Source organism: Strigops habroptila, chromosome 3 (genome assembly GCF_004027225.2).
Source record: "Strigops habroptila isolate Jane chromosome 3, bStrHab1.2.pri, whole genome shotgun sequence".
In the NCBI taxonomy this organism is placed as follows: Eukaryota; Metazoa; Chordata; class Aves; order Psittaciformes; family Psittacidae; genus Strigops; species Strigops habroptila.
In genome coordinates this window covers 71,652,209-71,674,945 of record NC_044279.2, presented here as the reverse complement: position 1 = coordinate 71,674,945, position 22,737 = coordinate 71,652,209, and the positions used below count along the sequence as shown (strand labels likewise).

At 42.2% G+C, this 22,737-nt stretch overlaps 1 protein-coding gene across 1 annotated transcript in view; it reads left to right on the top strand.

Annotated features, from left to right (window-relative positions):
* Window positions 1-3,836: 3,836 nt before the first annotated feature.
* Window positions 3,837-22,737, top strand: part of LOC115605549 (tyrosine 3-monooxygenase-like) — a 29,483-nt gene continuing 10,582 nt past the window's right edge. The window contains exons 1-8 of the mRNA XM_030480170.1: window positions 3,837-4,242; window positions 5,445-5,533; window positions 8,759-8,826; window positions 10,249-10,299; window positions 14,586-14,731; window positions 19,801-19,936; window positions 20,585-20,654; window positions 22,328-22,384. Coding sequence (XP_030336030.1) covers window positions 4,047-4,242; window positions 5,445-5,533; window positions 8,759-8,826; window positions 10,249-10,299; window positions 14,586-14,731; window positions 19,801-19,936; window positions 20,585-20,654; window positions 22,328-22,384 — 813 coding nt within the window. The 5' untranslated portion in view covers window positions 3,837-4,046. The remainder of the gene's footprint in view (window positions 4,243-5,444; window positions 5,534-8,758; window positions 8,827-10,248; window positions 10,300-14,585; window positions 14,732-19,800; window positions 19,937-20,584; window positions 20,655-22,327; window positions 22,385-22,737) is intronic.

Below are 22,737 nucleotides of genomic sequence, written 5' to 3'. Positions count from 1 at the left end.
TGCCATGGACAGGGACACCTCGCACTAAACCATGTGGCCCAAGGCTCTGTCCAACCTGGCCTTGAACACCGCCAGGGATGGAGCATTCACAACTTCCTTGGGCAACCCATTCCAGTGCTTCACCACCCTCACTGTAAAGAACTTCTTCCTTATATCCAATCTAAACTTCCCCTGTTTAAGTTTGAAGCCATTACCCCTTGTCCTACCACTACAGTCCCTAATGAAGAGTCCCTCCCCAGCATCCTTATAGGCCCCCTTCAGGTACTGGAAGGCTGCTATGAGGTCTCCACGCAGCCTTCTCTTCTCCAGGCTGAACAGCCCCAACTCTCTCAGCCTGTCTTCATACAGCAGGTGCTCTAGCCCTCTTATCATCCTCATGGCCCTCCTCTGGACTTGCTCCAACAGCTCCATGTCCTTTTTATGTTGAGGCCACCAAAACTGTGCACAACACTCCAAGCGAGGTCTCACGAGAGCAGAGCAGAGGGGCAGGATCACCTCCTTTGACCTGCTTGTCACGCTTCTTTTGATGCAGCCCAGGATACGGTTGGCTTTCTGGGCTGCAAGCGCACACTGCTGGCTCATGTTAAGGTTCTCATCAACCAACACCCCCAAGTTCTTCTCTGCAGGGCTGCTCTGAATCTCTTCTCCGCCCAACCTGTAGCTGTGCCTTGGATTGCCCCAACCCAGGTGTAGGACCTTGCACTTGGCTTGGTTAAACTTCATGAGATTGGCATCAGCCCACCTCATAAGCATGTCAAGGCCCCTCTGGATGGCATCCCTTCCCTCCAGTGTATCAACTGAACCACACAGCTTAGTGTCATCTGCAAACTTGCTGAGGGTACATCAATCCCACTGTCCATGTCACCGACAAGGATGTTGAACAGGACAGGTCCCAACACCGATCCCTGAGGGACACCACTCGTTACTGTTTTCCAACTGGACATTGAGCCGTTTACCACAACTCTTTGCATGCAGCCATCAAGCCAGTTCTTTATCCACTGAGTGGTCCATCTATCAAATTAATGTCTCTCCAATTTAGAGACAAGGATGTCGAACACTTTGCACAAGTCCAGGTAGATGACGTCAACTGCTCTGCCACTGTCCATCAGTTCTGTAGCCCCATCATAGAAGGCCACCAAATTGGTCAGGCAGGATTTCCCCTTCGTCTACATGTCCACATGTAGCCGGAGTAGAGGACCTTGTGCTATTTGTTGTTTGTGCCATGCCTGTGGCCTGGATGTGGCGATGCATGGGAAAGACCCAATTCGGACTCAGATAGACTCAGCTCGCTTGCCTCCACTGCTGGGGGTACATGGGAGTGGGAAGAGCCTTTTTCCCCTCTTAAAGTGCCCCTCTTCTTCCCCTGCCCCGTCCAGTTTGAAGCTGCAATTCAGCCTCCTCTGAAGTGCCCCTTTGCCCTCCTGGACTCCCCCGGGACATGAGCCGAGCCAGGCCGGGGTGGGAGGACCGGAGCCGCCTGCATAGCAGAGGGTGCCACAGCCCAGACCCAGGCCAACTTCAGCACTGCGGACAGCGTCCTGCCCTGCCCCACCTCGCCCTGCCCTGCCCTGCCCTGCACTGCCCTGCACTTCACACTCTGCCCTGCCTTGCCTTGCCTTGCCTTGCCCTGCCCCCGGGCAGCAGTCAGACCTGGATGGGCCTGGCCAGAGGGCACCTTTTCTCAGGCTAGTACTCACCATGACCTGCAAAGCCCGCAGTGCCTGAGGTCTGGGTGGGGCAATGTTCCTCAGGACCCTGAGACCTGCCTCCTGTGCATGGTGCTCCAAAATTCATGTTGGTTTGTCTGTCTCAGACAGGCAATAGATGAAGAAATTGAGACCTTCACAGTGCTCTGTCTTGGGCAAAGGGGAAACATGGTGCTGCCATGGTCTCTGGAGAACAAAATTTTTCTGCACTGTCTTTATCTTCCTTGGCCATGGAGAAGGCAAAAGCAATATAGTATTGGGGTGTGTGATCCAGCCAGGATCAGCTAAGAGGCATATCAGAAATGGCTCCATCTGCAAAGAGAGGACAAAAAGGTGGTCCTCTCTGTGGGCCTGCAAATTGACTTTCACAAGGGTTCCAGCACACTGTACCTTGGGGTATGAAAGTATACGGGTGCTCATACCCAGAAACATGTTTGTGGATGTCAAGGGATACCATGCCTTGGCAAGAGCAGAGCTGAATCCCACCCAGAGGTTGCCCTGCCACCTGCTAGACAGATGTGACCCTGGGCTTTTTGAGAGTCTACTTCACGGAGAAAAAATCATGACAGAAATAAGTTGCAAAAGAGGAGCTATGCCTGGAAGTAACACTCAGCATTTGTAGAGCTAGGGTAGAACAGGTCAGACAGACCTTGTGGGAAGGAAAAACTTAGAAGCAGGCAATAAACTTTGAGTTTGGCTCAGGTCTCTCTGGCACTCCCACAATTGTGTTTGTGCAGAGGGAACACCACTTGGATTAGGCTGGGATTTGGGGGAAGAGCCCCCTTTTGTCCTCTGGGTGCATGGTCAATGCAGAGAGGGCCCCAGTGAGGTAAGAGAGAATGGGGAGGAAGGGCAACCTCAGACATTGTGCAGTGCAGTCCAGACTGGGAGACGCAAATGGGGCTCCGGGTAACTGCTTTTCCACAAAGGAGCCCATCTTCAAGGTTGAAAAATTTGCAGACACCTTCAAACAGAACAGGAGGGCCATGCTTTGAAGTCACCAGAGGAGGAGGGTTATTTCGGGCTCTTCCGCACATCCTACGCAAGAGGTTTTCCTTGATGTGACTGGCACGGCCAACAGAAATGTCTGTACACCTAACACAGTAGCAAACAGCTTGCTTCACTGCTGTCTGGCAGCTCTGATCTTACCACCCACATAGATACATTGCATCTCCAGTCCCATCACCGCCCCTGGACATTGCTCTGGGGGAAGCACTCACATCCTCAGGCAGTTTCCACTCAACGTCTCCAATGAAGACTGACTTGGTGAGGATCTCAGGCCAAAAGGAAGAGGCCAGCAAGGAGAAAGAGATGTGTGGCATAGAGTCATTGAACAGGCAAGGCAGCCTGGACTATAACAGGGAGGACGGCAGAGCCACTCTCACCCTGACTCTCACTCTCTACAATGTCAGGAAGATTGAGCTCTCTAAGGCAGCCCAAGTCTTTGAGGTACAGACCTCCACCAAGCCCTCTCTTCTGTAGCTATTGCTTTCACCCTTCCCATTCCGCATCAACCCTCTCTCATGCATCACATACTCCCTGCCTGACTTATGCCTCCATCTGGCTTCCTCCTTTCGCGTTGTCCCTGTTCCACTACAGCTGCTCAGAGAGGTCATCTGGCCTCTCCAGGTGAAGAAGGTTAGTGGTCTGGAGGGAGGGATCAGTTGGACACAGCCATTTAGAAGAATCAGCATTTTATTTAAGGGCTGTTTAGAGCAGATACCGATCTATTATTTCTTAGCAGTTGTGGTGGCCAGCCATGATTAAACAACAGGCCAGCATTTCAAGTGCTCAGATTGTGGGGATGTTTGAAGCCAATGAATTTTCTCTGCATATTTGGCAAGGAGATCCAGAGAACAAGAGCTGTAAACCATACAGGCATTGCATATTCTGGGCACTTGAAGTATCCCTGCCAGGTGCTCACTCTCATCTGTGAAAAATGAATAACTCAAAAGAGAAGTATTGTATATGTTACTTATTTTTAATCGTTCACAATTATTTAATGATTGTGGTGTTATTATACATTGATAGATCTGCTTTCATTCTGCGAGGGTTTTAAGAGTTACCCAGCCACTCATTTGTTATTTCTGCACAGATGAAATGCTACAGTCAACAGCATCTCATCTTTCATCTCCCTCTATCTCTACCCAATTCTACAATGTTTAATTTTTAGCTCTGCCTGTATTTTAGCTCCTTCTAAACTGGACGTTATTAGACTTCATAGCTTAATATGCACTTAACTTTAAAAGAGTTAATAGCTCTTTTAATAATCTTTTAAAGACATTGTAGAAGTGTATCTAGACTTAGCTGGATTTTCAGTCTTTGGAGAAGTTGCATCATATGAACATCTGGCTCTTGCAGATGTTTGAAGCTCAGATACATCACTTTGAAACCAGACGAGCCAAGAAGCCCAAGAACTCTGCTGTTGATCTTGATATTTTTGTTCAATGTGAAGTTCACAGTGCTGATGTTAGTACCTTTATCTCTTCCTTAAAGAGAGTAGCAGAGGATGTGAGAACTAGCAGAGAAGACAAAGGTAAGAAACATATGCATCTGCTAGTGCTGTTCTGTTTCTTTTTGGAGTAACTTTTTAAGCTTCAGCTTCCTAATAGTGATTTAATTTGTTTGGAAAGCAGGTGAGTGTGCATTCATTTTTCTTCACGGCATAACTTTTTGCCCTGAATTGGGATACTTCCCAATGGGAATGATGTGCAAAGAGAGGCACTTTCTCACAGCTAGGGGACTTATGATCAGGTATGGATTTTGAGGAGATATGGCCATAAATGACAGGATGGGCATCTTGCATGTAGTATGGTACAGCCAAAGACAAAGGCTCAGCAAAAAATTCTGGGTAGATGTAAGACATCTGTCAGACTAGTATTTCTTCCTTCCTATCGGCCTATGGCCATAGAATTGGCCATAACTGCATGAAAGAACTGGAATTTCCAAATATCAGTGTGTACTTGTAGTCTTGTACTTTTGAGAACTGTCTGTGCTTGGATATAATATAACAGGGTGAAAGCTGAATTTGCCATTCATTTGCCAGAGATTCCTGGTCTCCTGTCAAGTATGAGGTTAAGGTGACCCCAAACGGACCTTTCCTGAGCTGTAATGCATCATCTGTCTGACCTCAGAAAACAGTATCAACTTTGTCTTTTTTCAGTAATTTTTTAAATTCATTAGTTTTAAATGCTGGCACTTAAAATAGTCACTGGAAAAGGTCTCCATTTGAGGGGGAAGAAAATGTTTGGAAATTCAGCTAATGCTAGAATATTTTTGCTGGGGGAAAAAAAGAAAAAAAAAAAGAAGAGCCAGAAGGAAAAAACTTGAAGTCAGGATACTTCTTGACCTGTTTTGTTTCTAGAAATTTCATGTTTGCCTTTTAAAATGTTTTCACTTTTAAAGGTATGAAAATTTAGGACTACTTTTTAGACAAAATATTTTTGTAAACCCAAAATATAGAAATAAATTTATTGTTCTGTGTCAAACAGAACATCTCGTTTGGCCTTTAAAAAGTGTTTCTACTTATTAAAAAAGAGATTATCATTGCAAGTTAGTTTTAGATTATTTTTTATCCAGTCTGCCAGTTTGGTTGGCAAATTAATTCAATTACTGACATATGGTGGCATGTAGGTGATGAAAAAAACAGCTTGTAATCATCAGCATAACTTTTATTTTCTGTGTCTTTTGAAAATTGTTTGATCCTATCTCATTTAAGTCTTGCTGCTTTCTCTCCAGTGCCCTGGTTCCCTAGAAAAATCCAAGATCTGGACAAATGTCACGATCTGATCACTAAGTATGACCCCAGTTTGGACCATCGTCACCCTGTAAGTTTAACATCAATGTTATTTCATTTTTTAAAAAGAAACTATAGAAAAAAAATTGTTAGGAAAATTTCAGGAGTAAGGAAATATTCGTGAAAGGACAGTAAAAATAAAGGGCCAGATAAAGTCTGATCTGCAATGGAATTAGGGACTGCAGAACGAATAACTTAATACAGAGGAAAACTTATGGCTCTGATTCACCAAGGTACTTATGATTAACATCAGGCACATGCTGAAGTAATTTGTATTTGACATCTTCTTTAGCATGAGTTTACATTTCATTGCTTAGTTTAAAAATATCTCTTGTTTATTATTTCACCCCTGCTATATTTGAAGTATGCCCACTTTGTACCTTCTGGTCCACACAGGAGTCAAGTTTCCCAGCCTTCTGCTTTTTGTGTTTTCTATGTTTTGACCTTTCAGATATTCCGTATCTGCATTTTTAGATTTCCTATACGCTAGGAATCTCATTCAAGTGCCGATGTACAGAGAATGATATTGAGAACAAGTGGCAAATAGCTAGTCACTAATAAATACCAGATCCTCAGATACCACAGAGGGGAGTATTATGCTTAGACTTGCAAAAAATTGTCTAGACAGAAAATAAGATAAATACATGGCAGCACTGATAATGGATATAATACCTGAACTGAGATTTAAATGTGACTGGAGAAGCTCAAAAGGTCTAGTGATTTCAGTCGAGGTAAGCATCTAAAGTTTAAATAGCAAGTAAATTGCTATTCAATTAATCCTAATTTAATTAATCCTAATTTACATCTGACGTTCCCCCAGGCGTTTGGAGCCAGGATTTTGGCAGTGTTTGTTGATACTACTCAGCAGGATATTGTTAGAATATTTGTGATGGGCTTTCCCTTGGATTCAGGAAGTAGGGTTTGGTTATGAATGGGCTGCAAAAAGGGCTTTACTCATAGCAATTTTGCATGTGTACTCTCAGCTTGCCATAAGCAGAAATCCTAGGAAAAGGAAAAATGCACTGTACAGTCCTGCTCTAGTGATGATAATAGTAAGGCAAAGTACTGGAACCAACACCCATTTCTTATCAAAATTTCCCAACTTTAGTACAGATGAGATATGAGTTAGGTGTAGACGAAAAAGGGCCTCCAAAGGGCCATTTGTTGATTGGCAAGGTAGGTAATGAAGCTGTTGTGAAGTGTTCTGACAATCATCACATAGAAGTGATGCATGGGAAGGAATAAACTTTGCACTGAAAAGCACAAGGAAGATTTACATGGGTGTCAATAGAATCTACAAGATTGTCATTCCCTTCTTGAAATGTCTGAATTCTATTTAGACCCTTTTATCACTTACACAATGTTAATGTTAGCTATGTACAGTTCTGTGTGCTACGACAAAACTTTCCAAGTCTATTTTCTATTATTGAGAATTGCTTATTTCAGCTATAATGTTATAGGAGAGCTTCACATCCTCCTTAACCAGGACATCTTTCATTTTTTCTTATACCTTTCTTATAGAAACAATCAAAAAATTGGTCATTTTCCTGAGCTAGCCCTGAAGCTGTTTCTCATGAGATAAATGAATGCACATTGGGAATTTTTTGAATTAGGCTAAATTCCCTTCCTACTTCACCAAATAGGAGGTGTGAGTAATAAAGAGGACAAGAGAAGGCACCAGGGGTGCAGAGTTACCAAAGTATTGAGTGGGGATAAATCTACATGTAGAAATCTATGTAGAAATACCTAAACTAGCTTGAAACAAGTTAGCTCAGGTGCTGAAAATCATTTGTCTGTGGCAGGAGGAATCTCAACATGGGCTCATTTACTGTGCTGCCGAGCGTGGCTCAGAAAAGGACAGGTTGGAGGAAAGTACAAAGCTGATGTAAAAGTAGTTCAGCAAAGATTTTGCATATACATTTACTACCAAATAGGCAGTTTGGGCTGTCCATCTCAACAGCTTTGTTTTGTTCTTTACTGTCTCTTTAATGGCCAGAAAAGCAAACTGATGACACTGTAACACTATTCTCTGGGACACACTGGCACTGGCTGTAGGGGTCCCCAGGGAGGCTCTTGCTGGTTAGAGTATGAGTACAGAACCCTTCGAACAGCAGGAACAAAGCTGAGAAGTGACAGCATCAGTGCTCGTCTGGCCCAATGTCTTTTCCGTGTGCTTTGCATGGACTTGTTACAGCTACTGTAACAAAGGTGGCATTTGAATGAACATAACACATGACAAAAATAAGCATGCTCTCAGGATCCAGTTCTTTCCTCAGATTCACACACACAATACTTATTAACTGAACTATTACTGGTATTATTGCTACACTCAAAATTATGTGAATAAACCTAAGGGACAAATTTGGCTTGTAGTATGCAAAGTGGTTCCAGTAAATTCTGAATATTTTAGAATAATAAATATTTGTACAGTGATGCTGATCAGCGCTTCTTTCTGAGTTATATTAGTAACACAGTGCCAAATTTCAGATTTTATTCCTATTATGAATGATGTAAAATTCAAAGGAATTTGATTCCACATGTCTGTTTGTATTCAATAGCTGCAGAAGCCTGCTTGAAGCTCATCTTCTAGTAAAAGCTGAGGGGGCTAAAAGAAAACTCCAATATTTAACAAGTGAACTGCCCCTTTAAACAGATATCACTGAATCTGTCTTTATCATTACAGGGTAGTAAATGGGTGAGGGGGTCTTGAGCTGAAAACCTGTTCTTTCTACAGATTCAGTGGCAGCTCTAATGATTTCTAGCCAGTGAGGACCCCATCTTCACCCAAAGTGAAGGGTATTGTGCAGGTGCAGTGTACTTTTCCTGTCAAGGTGGTACTAGGCTTGGTACCATCATGTCCATGACAGCCCTATATTGCAACCTTTGTGCTTAGTGCAGGAAAGAAATGATTCAGAGATTCAGCTCTTCTGCCAACAGAAATTACACCTCTATTTCAATTTAATTTTTAATGTGATTTGCATTTAAATTTGCCTGTAAGTTTATTGGTCTGCGCTGTAATGTTTATGAACAACTCCAAAACCTTCCCACGAAGGTTTGGTCACAGGGGCCAAATTTTCATCAAATGTCATGAATGTAACTGATTGCGGACTTTGGCTTACCCTGTTCATAAGGCTCAAGATTCATTGTGTCAGAGAAAACAACCTATTTGAGGCCTAGGTTTTCTGAATGCTTTTGTTAGCATTTATACCCACAAATCTCTCTTAATGTAAAACTTAAAAATTGTGTTCTAACTCAGGGATACGCTGACCTGGAGTATAAGAAACGGAGGGCATTCTTTGCTGACCTTGCCTTTAATTACAGATCGTAAGAACAAAGCTTCTGAAGGTCCAAAGTAGTACAAAGCTTCAGCAGTCTACGTGTGCTTTCAGACATCTTTGAGTGTGAGAAATACCAGAGAAATCTTTTGTCAATGTATCATAGAATTATAGAATCACAGGATGGTTTGGGTTGGAAAGGACCTGTTCATCACCTGGCTCCACCCCCCCTGCCATGGGTAGGGATGCCTCACCCTAGACCATGTTGCCCAAGACTCTGTCCAACCTGGCCTTGAACAGTGCCAGGGATGGGGCATTTACCACTTCTTTGGGCAACTTGTTCCAGTGCCTCACCACCCTCACAGTAAAGTACTTCTTCCTTATATCTAACCTGAACTTCCCGTTTACCAATGGGCTTATCTCTTAGAAAAAAGAATTCAGCCACAGAAGCTTTCACTCCATATGAAATAGACTTTTCCCACAACACAGCAAATATACCTTAAGATGAAAATCTTACGATTGCATTCACATCTCCTTCAGTGTTGTATTTTGTCTTACCAGAGGCGATTTCTCAATGTGACTCCTTCATTTCAATTTTGGATTTCCTTTTAGGACTTGCACTGAGCTGAGGTTGATGTTTTTCAAGGAACTATAAGGAATAATGTTTAGGAACATATTTTTGACAAAGAAAAGCAATTTAATATTTTTGTTATTTATTTGACAAAATGCCTCTAGCCATGTACCTAAAAACCTCTCAGGACTCGTGTGGGTGGTAGAAAATGTTTCTGCCTTTATGTATAAAACTTCATCAGAATCACACTGCTGTCTGACAGAGTCAATCAGATGCATAGGTAGAACTGGCTGCGGGTTATCATCTTCATGGTGTCCAAGAACTGGTGAAATCTCCCAAGTCTTTAGAGGCTTCTGTTTGAGTACAGTTTTCTCACAGCCACCATGTTTCACAGCAGATGAAGCACAAAACAGAACAAAAGCACACACTGAACTGTTGCTACTGAAGGAGCAACAGCGAGGAAGAGAAGACTGCTGATCAGAGAAGTTAGTGATAACCATGCAGTGTACGCCTGGGCAGCTCTCTATTGCTGAGTTTATGAATGCTTCTCTGCAATGTTACTTTGCTGATCACATCCCTCAGGGATGGACACTGCATTTTGGTTGCTAGATTGCCTTCAGCAGAGGTAAGGATAAGCCTGAAGGCTTCTTTTTTCTTCTGTAAAGCAGAACATGATTCACTTTCTTATCGTATCCCTCTGTTTCCTCCCCACACTGGAAAGGAGAAGAAAATGCACACATTGGAGCCTACCGAGACTAAGATGTTGTTACTTATGTACTATTTTGCTGTTTCTGTTCTCATTCTGGCAAATATTCATGGTGCAGGGAAAGAAAATAATACTTAGAAACCAAACTTGTAATCTGCTTTAGACACAGGCATTATTTCCTCTCTTCATTACAGAGGTGACCCTCTGCCTCGCATTGAATACACAGCACAGGAGACTGCAACTTGGTGAGTTTGTTGCTTATACTCTGACTCCTGGGCCATTTCACTGCAGTCCCAGGAAAGACTGTCAATGTGAGACAGTTAAAACGCTTTAAAACCATGTTTATCTACCTCAAATTTTACTGGTTGGTTAAGTGTCAGCTTTTGGTCATATGTTTTGCAGAAATCCATTCTCAGAGCTGGTCATAACTACTCACTTTCTAGAGAAAAATTTTTCTGACTATCTCCCTGCCTGCCAATCGTATCAAGATATGAGAAGCCAGAAAAAGCTGGAGCCTATAGTATAACTTAGAATCATAGAATAGTTAGGGTTGGAAAGGACCTTAAGATCATCTAGTTCCAGCAACTTCTTTTAACTGTTCTCTAATTAACCATAACTATGGTGGTGACATAAATATCACCTTTCCAAATCTGTTACAAGGAGAAAATGCCCACTTGCAGGACGGAAGTTCACTGATAGGGTGTGGCTAATCCAATGTTCATAGGACAGACCTGCCTTGCTTGTTCTCCTGCAAGTATTCATTGCTGTTAATATGAATAGGTGTCATTATCTCAAATGGAAGTTAAAGGAAAATTTGGAGTGTCCTTATGACGTATTATTTACACTGTAAAATGGCCTTTGATGTCATATGAAATGATGGCAAGTTACTTTCACATGGGTGCAGCATTTCTGCACTGGGACTTTGTTTCTCTTGAAGGTTTGGCATCCAAAAAAACCCCAAAGACAGACAAACAAACAAACAAAACTAGTTAAATTCAAAGTATGTTTGTAGACACTATGTGAGATATGAGGCAGATCTGAAAGAAAACAGACTGCTTATTTCGTATACCTGTTTTCACTTTCTCCCACTAACTTTAACAAATCTCAGTAAGCAGCAATAATTACACATTTGTATGGTAATACAAACATAAATGTGTCCAAATGACCCAATTAAGAGCAGAGTCCGAGGATTGTGCCACATGTGCACTTAATGAGAAAATCTTTGTTCAGAAAAGTTTACAATTGAAACTAAAAGACAGCCTAAAGGTGGAAAACAGGAAGAATAATAACCACATTTTATAACTGTGGAACTGAAAAAGATGGAGCTTAAGTGATTTGCTCCAAATTATATATAAAGTTTATGTCAATGCCAGGAATTAAATCCATACACTAGATGTTACATGCCAGAACCTCAGCCATGGGGCTACCCCATCTTTTTCAGTGATCATTTCATTTTAAATAAAATCTACTGTGCCATAGAAAGTTTGGGTGGTGTTGGCCACAATCACGTAGAAACCTTGCACCCAACTCAGCCAGGCAGTCACATTTTTATTAAGCTCAAATAGGTTTTTACAGCATCTTTCAATTGTCAAAGATTGATGGTCGGTGTCATTCTCATGATTGCTACCACCAGCCAACAATCTTGGCATGGGATGGTGTGTGGGAATGTCATATTTAAGAAAATTGAATTCTGTGTTCTTTCCTGTTTTTCTCTTTTGTTGCCAACCTCCGTCATTCCAGCCATTCTCCACCTAGAATTAGTCCCACTGTGGTAACGGAGTAGACCTTTAAAGGAATATCTGCCCATTTCCCCAAACAGTGAGCCCCACAAACCCGGGTTGTCTTGTTATGTAAAGCTGTTTCCAAAATTAGACCCCATCAATGGTCATCACAGCCCCCTGGGGCTGTGCCCTGAGGTCAGCTGCATTACAGCACGACTTAATTGAGCGCTGTGCAATTGAACGGGAAATTTGTAGCACAGATTAAATTCCCTTGGTGCTCACTCTGAAGAGTTGTTGGATGCCTTCAGTTTGTAGCAACATGGTTGTAAAAATGAAAACTAATCAAGTGAAGAAATACGACTTTCAGAAAACAGAGAGTAGAGATGATCAGAGTTTCTGTTTTCAAGCAGGCTTCTTGGAAGTCCCTGAAACTAAGATGTCTTACGGGTAAAAGTTATATAAGAAAAGGGAAAATCCAGGACAAAATTATGGAAATGCACCTGTCACATCTTCATAACAAAGCTGAATAGTGCCACTTTTTTCTTAAACAATATTTATGTAAAATAAGGTCATTGACAATAAAGTCTTTCAAGTGGCTGCTCTATCCTTTGTTCTGAGGCTCCTTTCTAGAGTATTTCATAGACCACACTTTCAGTAGTTTCTCTTTCCATCTCTGGACTGAAGTACCATCAATTAGCAGCTTAATGGTCCTTTGAGGGATAGCACCTCCATACGGTAAGGCATTACATCTATTTGAGACACAACATTAGGGCAAGCTAAATTGTTGTCTGGAAATATCTGCTACTCTATTGACTTTGGAGGAAACTTAAATGATTGTCTTAGAGGTACTTAGAGAGGACGGACACTTAGCATTGGATAATTCATCACTAGTCTCCGAGACTGCCCATGATTCTGTGATAGTCAATGCTTGGACACACAGTGGGTACTTTGATAAAAGAGACCATATGTGCAGAAGCTTAAACAAGTCTCTAGACTCCAGTCTGGGGATGAACTGTGTACTGGTTCAGATTCTATGCAATCCCACTGAAGTCAGTAGTATTCTATGGGGAAATAAGCCAGGGCAACACTTGAACTCTAGTCCTCCTCATTTTTTCCTAATTCTTCTATGGAAATGGCCCAGTCTCCTGTGGCTTTTGCAATAGTGACAGCAGCCACTGTTTTCCTCTGTTCTTTTATTTTTTTTTTGTCCTCCTAAGGTTTTCCTCCCCCCCATCATTCTGGTTCATTACTCCCACACTGTGTAAGACATTCATACAAATGAAGAGAGCCATTACCAGGGATTGGCTATCACCTCCATAGCAACAATAGCATCACAAAAAAAAATACAATACAAAAACAACAAAAGGTCACTTTCCGTACCCAACATTTCCAAGAATGATCTCAATTTTCATAAAACAATGTTTATAAAATTGTTAACACCCTAGGGCCATGTCTGAACAAAAATAACCATTTCTATAAGGTTCTTTGCCATCCTATTACTACTTGTTTATTTTGCAACAGCTAAACATATTCCAAACCACAGCTCTAAATCCAAGCACCATCAAGTTTGGGAGAAGCTTGAAGCCTGTGCCAAAATCTGGTTATATATATTTTCCTTCAGCTGGTCTCTTTTTGCATAATGGGCTAAATGCTTCAGGAAATTGGCAAGTCTTTCAAATACATAGCCCATGCCAGGCATTTTGAACAGCAAAAGTATGAACCTCTTTGCCTGTCCAAATATCACTCTTCAGTATCAGAAAACGTGCTTTTTCAGGAGGCTTGTAAGAATCAAATATAGGCTAGGCTTCAGCATGGAGATGGTGGGACCATCATTTAATCTTGTACCCAATCATAGAAAGAAAGAGAATAATTGGCTCATTCCATCCCTAAACTGCACAACATGGAGAGGGCCATGGCTTCAACTTTCTCTCTGGGGTTTCCCTGGTACCTCCAACAGATTTATACCTAAGCAAGATACACTTCTGAATCAGGATTAGAGTCCTGTTACAGGATCCTCCTGTTAAAGGAGGGTGTAGGAAGGGATAAAAAAGATTTGCTGAACAGAACCCACCTTCTGAAGGAAAAGTGTAACCAAAACCCCTTTGTCCTGGGTTCAGCTGTTGCAGTGCTGTGTTTTTGACTTTCAGCCTGGGAACAACGCTGATAACACCAATGTTTTTAGTTGTTGCTAAGTAATGTTTACTCTGACCAAGGACTTTCTCAGGCTCACGCTCTGCCGGGGAGGAGGGAAGCCGGGAGGAAGCAGAGACAGGACATCTGAGCCAAACTAGCCAAAGGGGTATTCCATACCACAGCACGTCATGCCCGGTATATAAACTCGGGGGAGTTACCTGGAAGGCCCAGATCGCTGCTCGGGTCGGGCTGGTTATCGGTCGGTGGGCGGTGAGCAGTTGTATTCTCTCGCCTTGTTATTTCCCTTATCAATAGTATTATTAGTGGTAGTAGTGGTTTGGTATTATACCTTAGTTACTGGACTGCTCTTATCTCAACCCGTTGGAGTTACATTCTTTTGATTCTCCTCCCCAACTCTCCAGGAGTGGGGGGAGGAAGAGAGGGGTGAGTGAGCAAGCGGCTGTGTGGTTCTGAGTTACCAGCGGGGCTTAAACCATGACACCCTTACGCTTTGTTACGTCCACCCAGGCATCAGCTTCCAAGATCTCAGGAACCAATGTCCTTAGTTCAGATTTTTAGAGCATTGCTTGTGCTGGGGATTTATGCCTCTCTGTAGATAGAGCAGGTAAGTACTGCTTTATGGAGGCGGGTCATGCTATATGGTTTTTGTTTTTCAGGAGGGAAGTCTACAGGAAGCTGAGCAGCCTTTACCCTACTCATGCCTGTACGCAGTACCTGGATGCTTTCCAGCAGCTGGAGAAATACTGTGGCTACCAAGAGAATAACATACCTCAACTTCAGGAAGTTTCCAGATTTTTAAAAGGTCAGTCATGCTGAACCATGGTTTATTCTAGGGTTTCCTGGATATGTTTGTGCACCACATACACATGTAAGCCATCTCGTAGGACTCAAGCTGCTGAGCAGAGCTGATTAGCTGTAGAGTTCCCTGAAGCAAGAAGAGCTGTAGCACAGGGCACTAATACCAGGCATATCTAGGTATGAAGCTATAGGTAAGCTTGTGTTTGTTCTATGTGTGGCTTCAGTCATGGTAGCACTACCCAGCTAATTCCAGTACTAGCAGCAGTATGGCCGTACTGCACCCTGCTCAGCATGACTTCCATACACAGGTTTTCTATGGGTTTGGCTATATTTTATGCTTCTATAACTACACTGCTCATAAGACCCAAACACAAATACAGGTACATACCTCTCAGGTCCCTCTTTTTTTTCTGAAGCATGAGACAGAATGGCAATATTTGCTGAAAGAAATGATTTACAGGAGCAAAGTCAACAGCTACCTTGAAACAACACTGCTTCTTTCTGTCTCTGTAGTCCTATTTGCCACACTAAACTCTGATACCTACTTGTGTAGCTGTGACAGGAGAGCAGAAAGGCCATGGCAACAAGTCTGTAAATGCATGACGATGTGGCCATAGTTGAAAAGACACATAAGATTTCTAGGCTGACCTACCTGCTGTTTCTTGGGGCCTGACTAGCAAGAGACACAAGAGGAAGGGAGCCTGCATTATTTTTATGAAGCTGCATGGATTGCTAAATCCAGGTGCTTTGTGTCAACCAGCCAATTTCCTACCATTATCAAGAATGAATAAAGAAGGGCAGTGTTTTAAAGTCTCCTTCCTTCTCAGGAAGAAGGAGATCTGCCAGAAAAAGGAGGATAGCTGATCACTATGATGAAATAAATAATAAAAAGTATGGCTTAGCTATAAGTAAATTTAATTTAAATACAATATTCAGGAAATCAAGTGACATGCTCCATGTATCAGTAAGTGATGCTAGTAAGCTTGAATAAGCTTTCTGTTGCTGAAGTTTTCTAAGACATTGCCATTTTTTATGGAAGATTAAGCTGTTCAATGACAAAGTATTTATTGCACCTTTAGTGAAAGGGACCAGGAGATTGGCATATGAAAAGCATCTCTCATGAGCACCATCACATCCGGCTGCAGGAATTCGACGTATGCATTATGTATTTTCCTTTCTATTCAACTATCCATTTTACTTCCCTCCTATAGTAACTGGGCTGCTAAAGCTGTTTTAGTTCCATTATATGAGGCTTTGAACTAATATCTTATCTTCAATGATTACCTCCAATAAGATTATTTCACTATGCAGAAATAGACTAGTACAATAGCAGGAATATTGACATTATTGCAAGGTTCCTGTGTAACAAACTCAGTCTGAGTCATAAGTATCCACAAAGTCTGTAAAATCTGTGTTAAAGACAGCTTCATGCCAAGCAGCTACTGGGTGAGGGGTATGATTTATAATGAGTTATAAGTAGTGATTTATTACTAATTTGGGTGGCTTTTACCACCAGTGTCAGCAAGGCAAGAATCTTTTCTCCTTACAACTCATCAACCAACTGTGTGCTTAGGCTCTTTCCTGTGTTACAGTTGAGCACTGCAATGCATCAGTGTGCTGCAGTGTTCAACCAACCAAACCTTAACCAAACTATAGACTGTGACGTGCCTCCCAAAATTCCTTGGCATACAGTGGATATATTTCAACTACAGCTTGTGTGGAAATGCATAGTGCGTTTCCTCCAGTCACAAGGTAGCTCTGGGTGAGCCCTGAACTGCCCCACTCTCCCATTTACAACATAAATCCCAGCATGTATCTTTGCTAAATACTGCCTCTAAGAACCGGACCATTCTTTAGCATATATGATGCTAAGACTTTATATAGAATAGAACAGAACAGAATAGAATAATTCAATTGGAATGGATCTGCAGTGATCATCTAGTCCAACAGCATGACCAGTTCAGGGCCTACTAAAAGTTAAAGCATTTTCTAAATGCCTCTCATACACCAACAGGCTTGTGGCATCAGCCACCTCTCTAGTATGCACGTACCAGTGTTTGACCACCTTCCTGGTAAAGAAACGCTCCCTAATGTCCAGTGTGAACCTCTCCTGGTGCAGCTTTGAAAAACCTCCCCCTGGCTCAGCTTTGAATATAATAAACTGAAGAAAGAGAGAGGGGGGGATATCCTGGAAAGAAAGCGATCATGTTATAACCAGCCCTCACAGCCAGATAAACTTCCACCTTCTCTTTTACTCAGCAGTATCTGTGAGCTCAAACACATTATTCCATTTGACTTCAATACAGGTTGAACTACAAGATCTGTCTAGTGTTTCATGACCTGCTAGTGAAGCTGGTGTGAACAGAAATGAACTCTACATCATAAGTACTTCATAATTACCTAAAGTGGGTTGAAATGGTCAACCATGTGATTGTTCAATCTGGCAAGTGTTTTTCTAAAGAGTTAACTAGGTGAACCTAAGCACAACTTTCTTTCTAGGAAAGATGTTTGGATTTAGGCATTCCTTGTCCTCTGCAGCTGGAAGAAATTACAGCCAGTGAACTCCAGCAAGCTGACACTATATTGCACAGGCCTGTATACATGAGGTTTTTAGGCCAAGAATTAAGCTTTATAGATCACTTTAGGTCAACTGCTCAAGACCTTTTCTTCAGCTCATTTTTATTTTATAGATCTTTAGGCAGCCAGTCTAATCAGCCACACCCCCAATTCTCTACTGATTGCTGGTTTTATTGTACAGTAACGAAATAGAAGTTCAGATTTTGCAGATATTACCTCCAGCAGATAACTTTTTCCTATGGCTTTTCAAGACAACTGGCCAAGTCTGTTCCATCAGCAGACTGTCTGATTCACTGACCTATATTTAAAAGGGCACCTCAGGGAACATAAGCTGTAATTTTCATTTTCACTCCTGCTCCTCCAACATGTATGCTAAAGCAATATAAATTTTCCTAGACTCTTTCGTAGTCCTTCCAAAACTGAGTTACTTACGGCTTAGTTCTCGTCTGATATGTTTTTCAGCTGGTGCAGTTTTCACTTCACTCAGACTAAGAATTTAGCCCAAAGATGACCAGATTCTAAGATTTTCACATTCCTCTGGATTGGTTTAGTATGGCATCAGCAGCAAGGGAGTATCCTTCCTGTGTCAGGTCCTGACCAGTGCCAAAGGAGGCATAGCTGATGGTCTGTCTATTCACTCAAACACCCTGCTTTCTTAATTGGGTATAGGTGAGAATAGTAAGCTACCTTATAACTGCTTCTGATTCCCTGTTTAACTCTGATGCCTTTGCTCAGCATACAAAAAAGATGAAGACATAATCTTAATGGGTTTTTTTGTTGTTGTTCAGCTTTGAGGCAGTTCTGTATGCATTACCTTTGAATTCAGTGGCGCAATAGAAAATAACCATGGAAAATGCTAACCACCTGTACCTCACATTGTCAGATAGAAGCATTCCTTGCTGTCCACTCTTTGTCCTGTATCACTTCAGATGTTTTGCTGCTTCTAATTCTTCCAGTGAAGCCTTCCCCTCCCCCTGCTTTTCTTCTCTCTCTCTCTCTTTTTTTTAAATGAGAGAAGTGCTAATAGCCAGACAGAGCAAGACAAGAAATGCTGGAAGAAACATTAAAAACCAACCCAACCCAAAACTTGTAAATGGCTTGGTTTCTGGGTGGGAATTTTTTGTTTGTTTACATAAAATAAATTAGGTTCCAGGCTTCATAACACAATAGAATATGGATAGAGAAGGGAGAATAAAGCCATTTCTGATTTTTTTTTCAGTGTAGTTGTATGCTTTAAAGAAGATGAAATGTCATTTATGGGAACTGAGAATGCAACACAGATTTTGAATATAGGACTTCAAAAAGATTATCATTGGCTCTCTTTTAAAGCAGTGATTTTCAATTTTCTTAGCTTTGCAGACCACCAATGTGTTTCCCATGGAAAAGAAGATTGTGTATTCTGCTGACCATAAGGCTGATTATTTTGTTAGTCATCTCTAAAAAACCTCTTAAAGCAATGCAAGGTGTCCTGGAGTAACACTGATAGCTGAAATCATGGTTCCAAATTATTGCATTCTTTGGTCCTGTTCTATGGACACATGCAAAACAAAACACATAGCATCACATGACTGGGAGGCTGTGTAGTTAGTTCTAGACAAACATAATGCTGGAAAAAAAAAATCCCAGAGGGGAAAAATAGGTGAAAGCGCTGATAGGAACTCTGATGTTAAATGGTTAAGGGCCAAACTCCAGCACCTTTATCTCTGACAAGGTTTGCTCTTTCTCTTGTGTGTTCCCATTCTAATGAAGTACAGGCAAAAAGATAAAATTGATAACAAGTTTTGCCAGTGTTGAGCTAGCTTGTACATATGGGGCATGCATTGATAAAGGGAAATGAACTTGAATAGAATGCACCAAATCTGCCACTGAGCTATGTTGAACTAGGCCAATTGTGGAACAGAAGAATTGCACAGACTGGAGCAGACCCATGGTCCACCGTCTTCCATCTTCAACAGTGCAAGATATCAGGGGTTTCAGTTCAAGGAATAAGAAGGGGACTCCTCTGCAGGAGGGGGCTAGCATCAGGGAAGAGCCAGGTGCTCTCAGATAAGGGTAGGGATTATCTTATCTAACTCTTGTTTTTCTTTTACAAATGCTGTACAGGAAATGAGAGAGATAATCCAAGAATGAATAGACTAGACAAGACTCAAAACACGGGTTCTGTTCCATGCATGATCATAAAGATTGTATGTGACCTCAGACACATCAGTGATATGTGTGACATAGTAGATGAATGTGTGTAAATGTGCTAAAAATGTAATCCGGGGTAGGCAGTATGTATAAGTGTAGGATGGATGGCTAGGTGGTTTGATGTTGCAGTAATTGGACCTATAGCAGCACAAGGGCATAGTGATAATGATAAGCCAGGATGTTCCTACTCTGCTTAGAAGGAGAGAGCTACTACAACAGAGCACGAAAGTACTCTGAAAGTACCTGAAGTCAGTGTGCCATGTAGTTAATATTAATGCCTAAATTCAGTCTTACTTCCCTTTGCAGAGAGAACAGGTTTCCAGCTGAGACCAGCTGCAGGGCTGCTGTCTGCTCGTGACTTCCTTGCCAGCCTGGCATTTCGTGTCTTCCAAAGCACGCAGTATATAAGGCATTTCTCTTCTCCTATGCATTCCCCAGAACCGTAAGTTTGATGCCCTGGCACAATCTCATTCTTCTGAATGTGTTGGGGATGATTCTTTTGGGAATCACTCTGGAGGTCTATCCAGTAGTCCACAGAATGAAACATTGAGAAAGTGGTAGCTGGAGAGTTAGAAGGGGAAGTCATGCCTGAGAGGATGTGGATCTCTGTCTCTCTTGTAAAGTTGTCTGGGGAAGGAAGAGACTGGAGAATATCTGGTTTAATCTTTTCATCCTGCCTTCAGTTACCATCTGCTGGGGTTTGATTCCCTGCTGTGAAACTCTCCCAGTAAGTGCTGGCCAGACAACAGCAATTACATTTCCTGAGAAATTACAAGTTCACACAGACACTTTTGTTGTATTCTGGGACAAAACAGGGGCCTTTCAAAGATGTTGTGACATAGGAGACTAGTGCCCATGCCACCCAAGTGAGACAGTAGCCAAGGTAGCAGGGGGTAGCTAGATCCCCGTGGTGGGAGGAAATGCTTTGGCATACTCTCTGCAGAGCCAGGCCAGGTATGGATGCAGCTACCGTGGAGCAGCCCTCACACCAGCTCCCGCTGGGGATCTATTGGCTAAAGCACCTCATAAGAAGTTCATGTTGGACAGGAAAAGAAACCTTTATTAAATATAAAGGTCACTTATTTTGCAGAGACTGCTGCCATGAGTTACTGGGTCATGTTCCCATGCTAGCTGACAAGGAGTTTGCCCAGTTCTCGCAGGTAAGAAGCTTGTTCTGCTGGCTGTTTAACCAGCTGCTCCGGCTACCAGTTCAGATGTAGCAAGCAGGCAAGCAGCTCAGACACTTGAAATGCTAATTTCGACTTGAATCACAGACTCAAGTGGTGGACTAGCAGCACTCTGGGAGACATTTACTCCAAGGGAGTAGCAGCACTGCTCCCTATGGACATCGCGTAAAAAGGACAGGCAGTGCTTGTGGGACTTCTCTGTGGGAGGGCCATGTCAGTTTGCAGAAGGATGCCAGTGGAACTTCTGCAGTGCTGCATGCTTGAGCTGTAATGACTATGCTGTTCCACTCGCTTCCTGTCCTACACCGCATGAACCTAACCAGCAACAGCCATAGAACTCCCAGGCTGGTTCTGTCTCTGGATGTACATTTTTACCTCACATGATACTTTAATTGTGTCCATCGCCATGTCATTCATTCAAGCTGTTTTTCCTTTTACAACTCAACAGATTCTCACAGCATTGCTCGTACTAGTCAGGAGGCTCCAAAGAAGAAACAAGGCTTCTTTGTACAAGAAGGGGCTATTTAGTGTGAGCAGTCTGTGTCAAACCCAACTGAACTCACTGACCTCATATAATTAAAGACTTCAGAACTATGAATGTGCCTCAAAACTATAGCATAGGGAGGAAAATTACTCACATTCTAGGCTTATCAATCAGTGGCCAGTGTGGAAACTGGCAATAAGAGCAGAGAGGTTACACGATATAGGTCCCTGTCAGAATATCTTAAAAAACCAGCCTTTTCACCTCGTATAATGTAGTTTCTAGTTGTATTGACTAGGATACATGCCAGTTTCTATTTTGGACATAAATATTGTTTGTTACCAGATACAGATGAATAGTACTTAAAATATCCTAGTGATCTATAGTTTACTCTGGAAGAAACATCTTCAGTTCAGTACCAGGACTGAAGACACATTAGAAAGAAGAGATTGTAGCAATTTCAAAATTTTCAGCTTTCCTCTTTTTTCCATCTATAATACAGATTATACAACATGGGATCGCGTTAAATGATTTTCACATTTCACTTTTTTCCCCCACAAAGTATTTTCACAGCTGAAATTCACCCCATGAAAATTCTTTTTTGTTCCATTCAATACGAGACGATGAATTGTGAAAATGCCCTAATTTTGATTGTTTACTGCATGATATGGCTACCGGGGTAGTTTAAGACAAGACATCTACAGATTCTTACTGTGAGAATAACAATTAACAAGGAGCGCAGACTGGAGTAAGCAGAATCCTCCCTGCGTGGATCTGACCCACTCATATGGGCTGTCAGAAAGAGAGTGAAACACAGAAAGGTAATGACCATGATAAAACCCACCTTGCTGTCCTTCCTTCTCATGTCTTTCCATAAATGTCTGCCAGGGATAGTACAGCATTAAGCCAAGAGATGGTTAACTTTGCACAGAGAACACTGAGGATTAAACACTCATCTAATGTTGCTCCCAGTGGTATGTAGCTGGGGGCCAGGGAGAGGTAGGCATCCTGGAAGCCATGGAAGGTCATTTTGGGTGACAAAAACAATGAATAGTTCATGCTATTCATGCTAGAAATGATGTGGTCCTCCCCCTTCCCCTCTTTCTCTCCCTTGGGCTGAATAATCACACTAGTGTAACACTGCCTGCTTGCTTACTTGCTTTAGGATATTGGACTGGCTTCTCTTGGATCATCTGAAGCGGAGATTGAGAAACTGGCCACAGTAAGTACAGATGGCAGTTTAATATCAGAGGCTAAACTCAAACGATTCACTGCTTATCCTGTACTGTGCAGGGAAGGCGCTTCTCCAGTGTCTCAGATTAGCTACAAAAATGGGAGAATCAGGAGTATTGTCTCTCCTCATGCACAGGTTAGGGAGGGGCTGGAGCAGGGGCTGGAGCCCCTGTGGCAGAGCACAGAGGGATGTGATTCCACCTAAGAGAATGCTTATACTTGTTGCTTCTATAAGAATATACTGCTGAAGCTGAGTTACTACAATATCAGCCAACTCACTTTCCAGATCCACCTAATAGACTGGATACCCAAACTGATTTCTGCATTCTCTCCTACACAAGA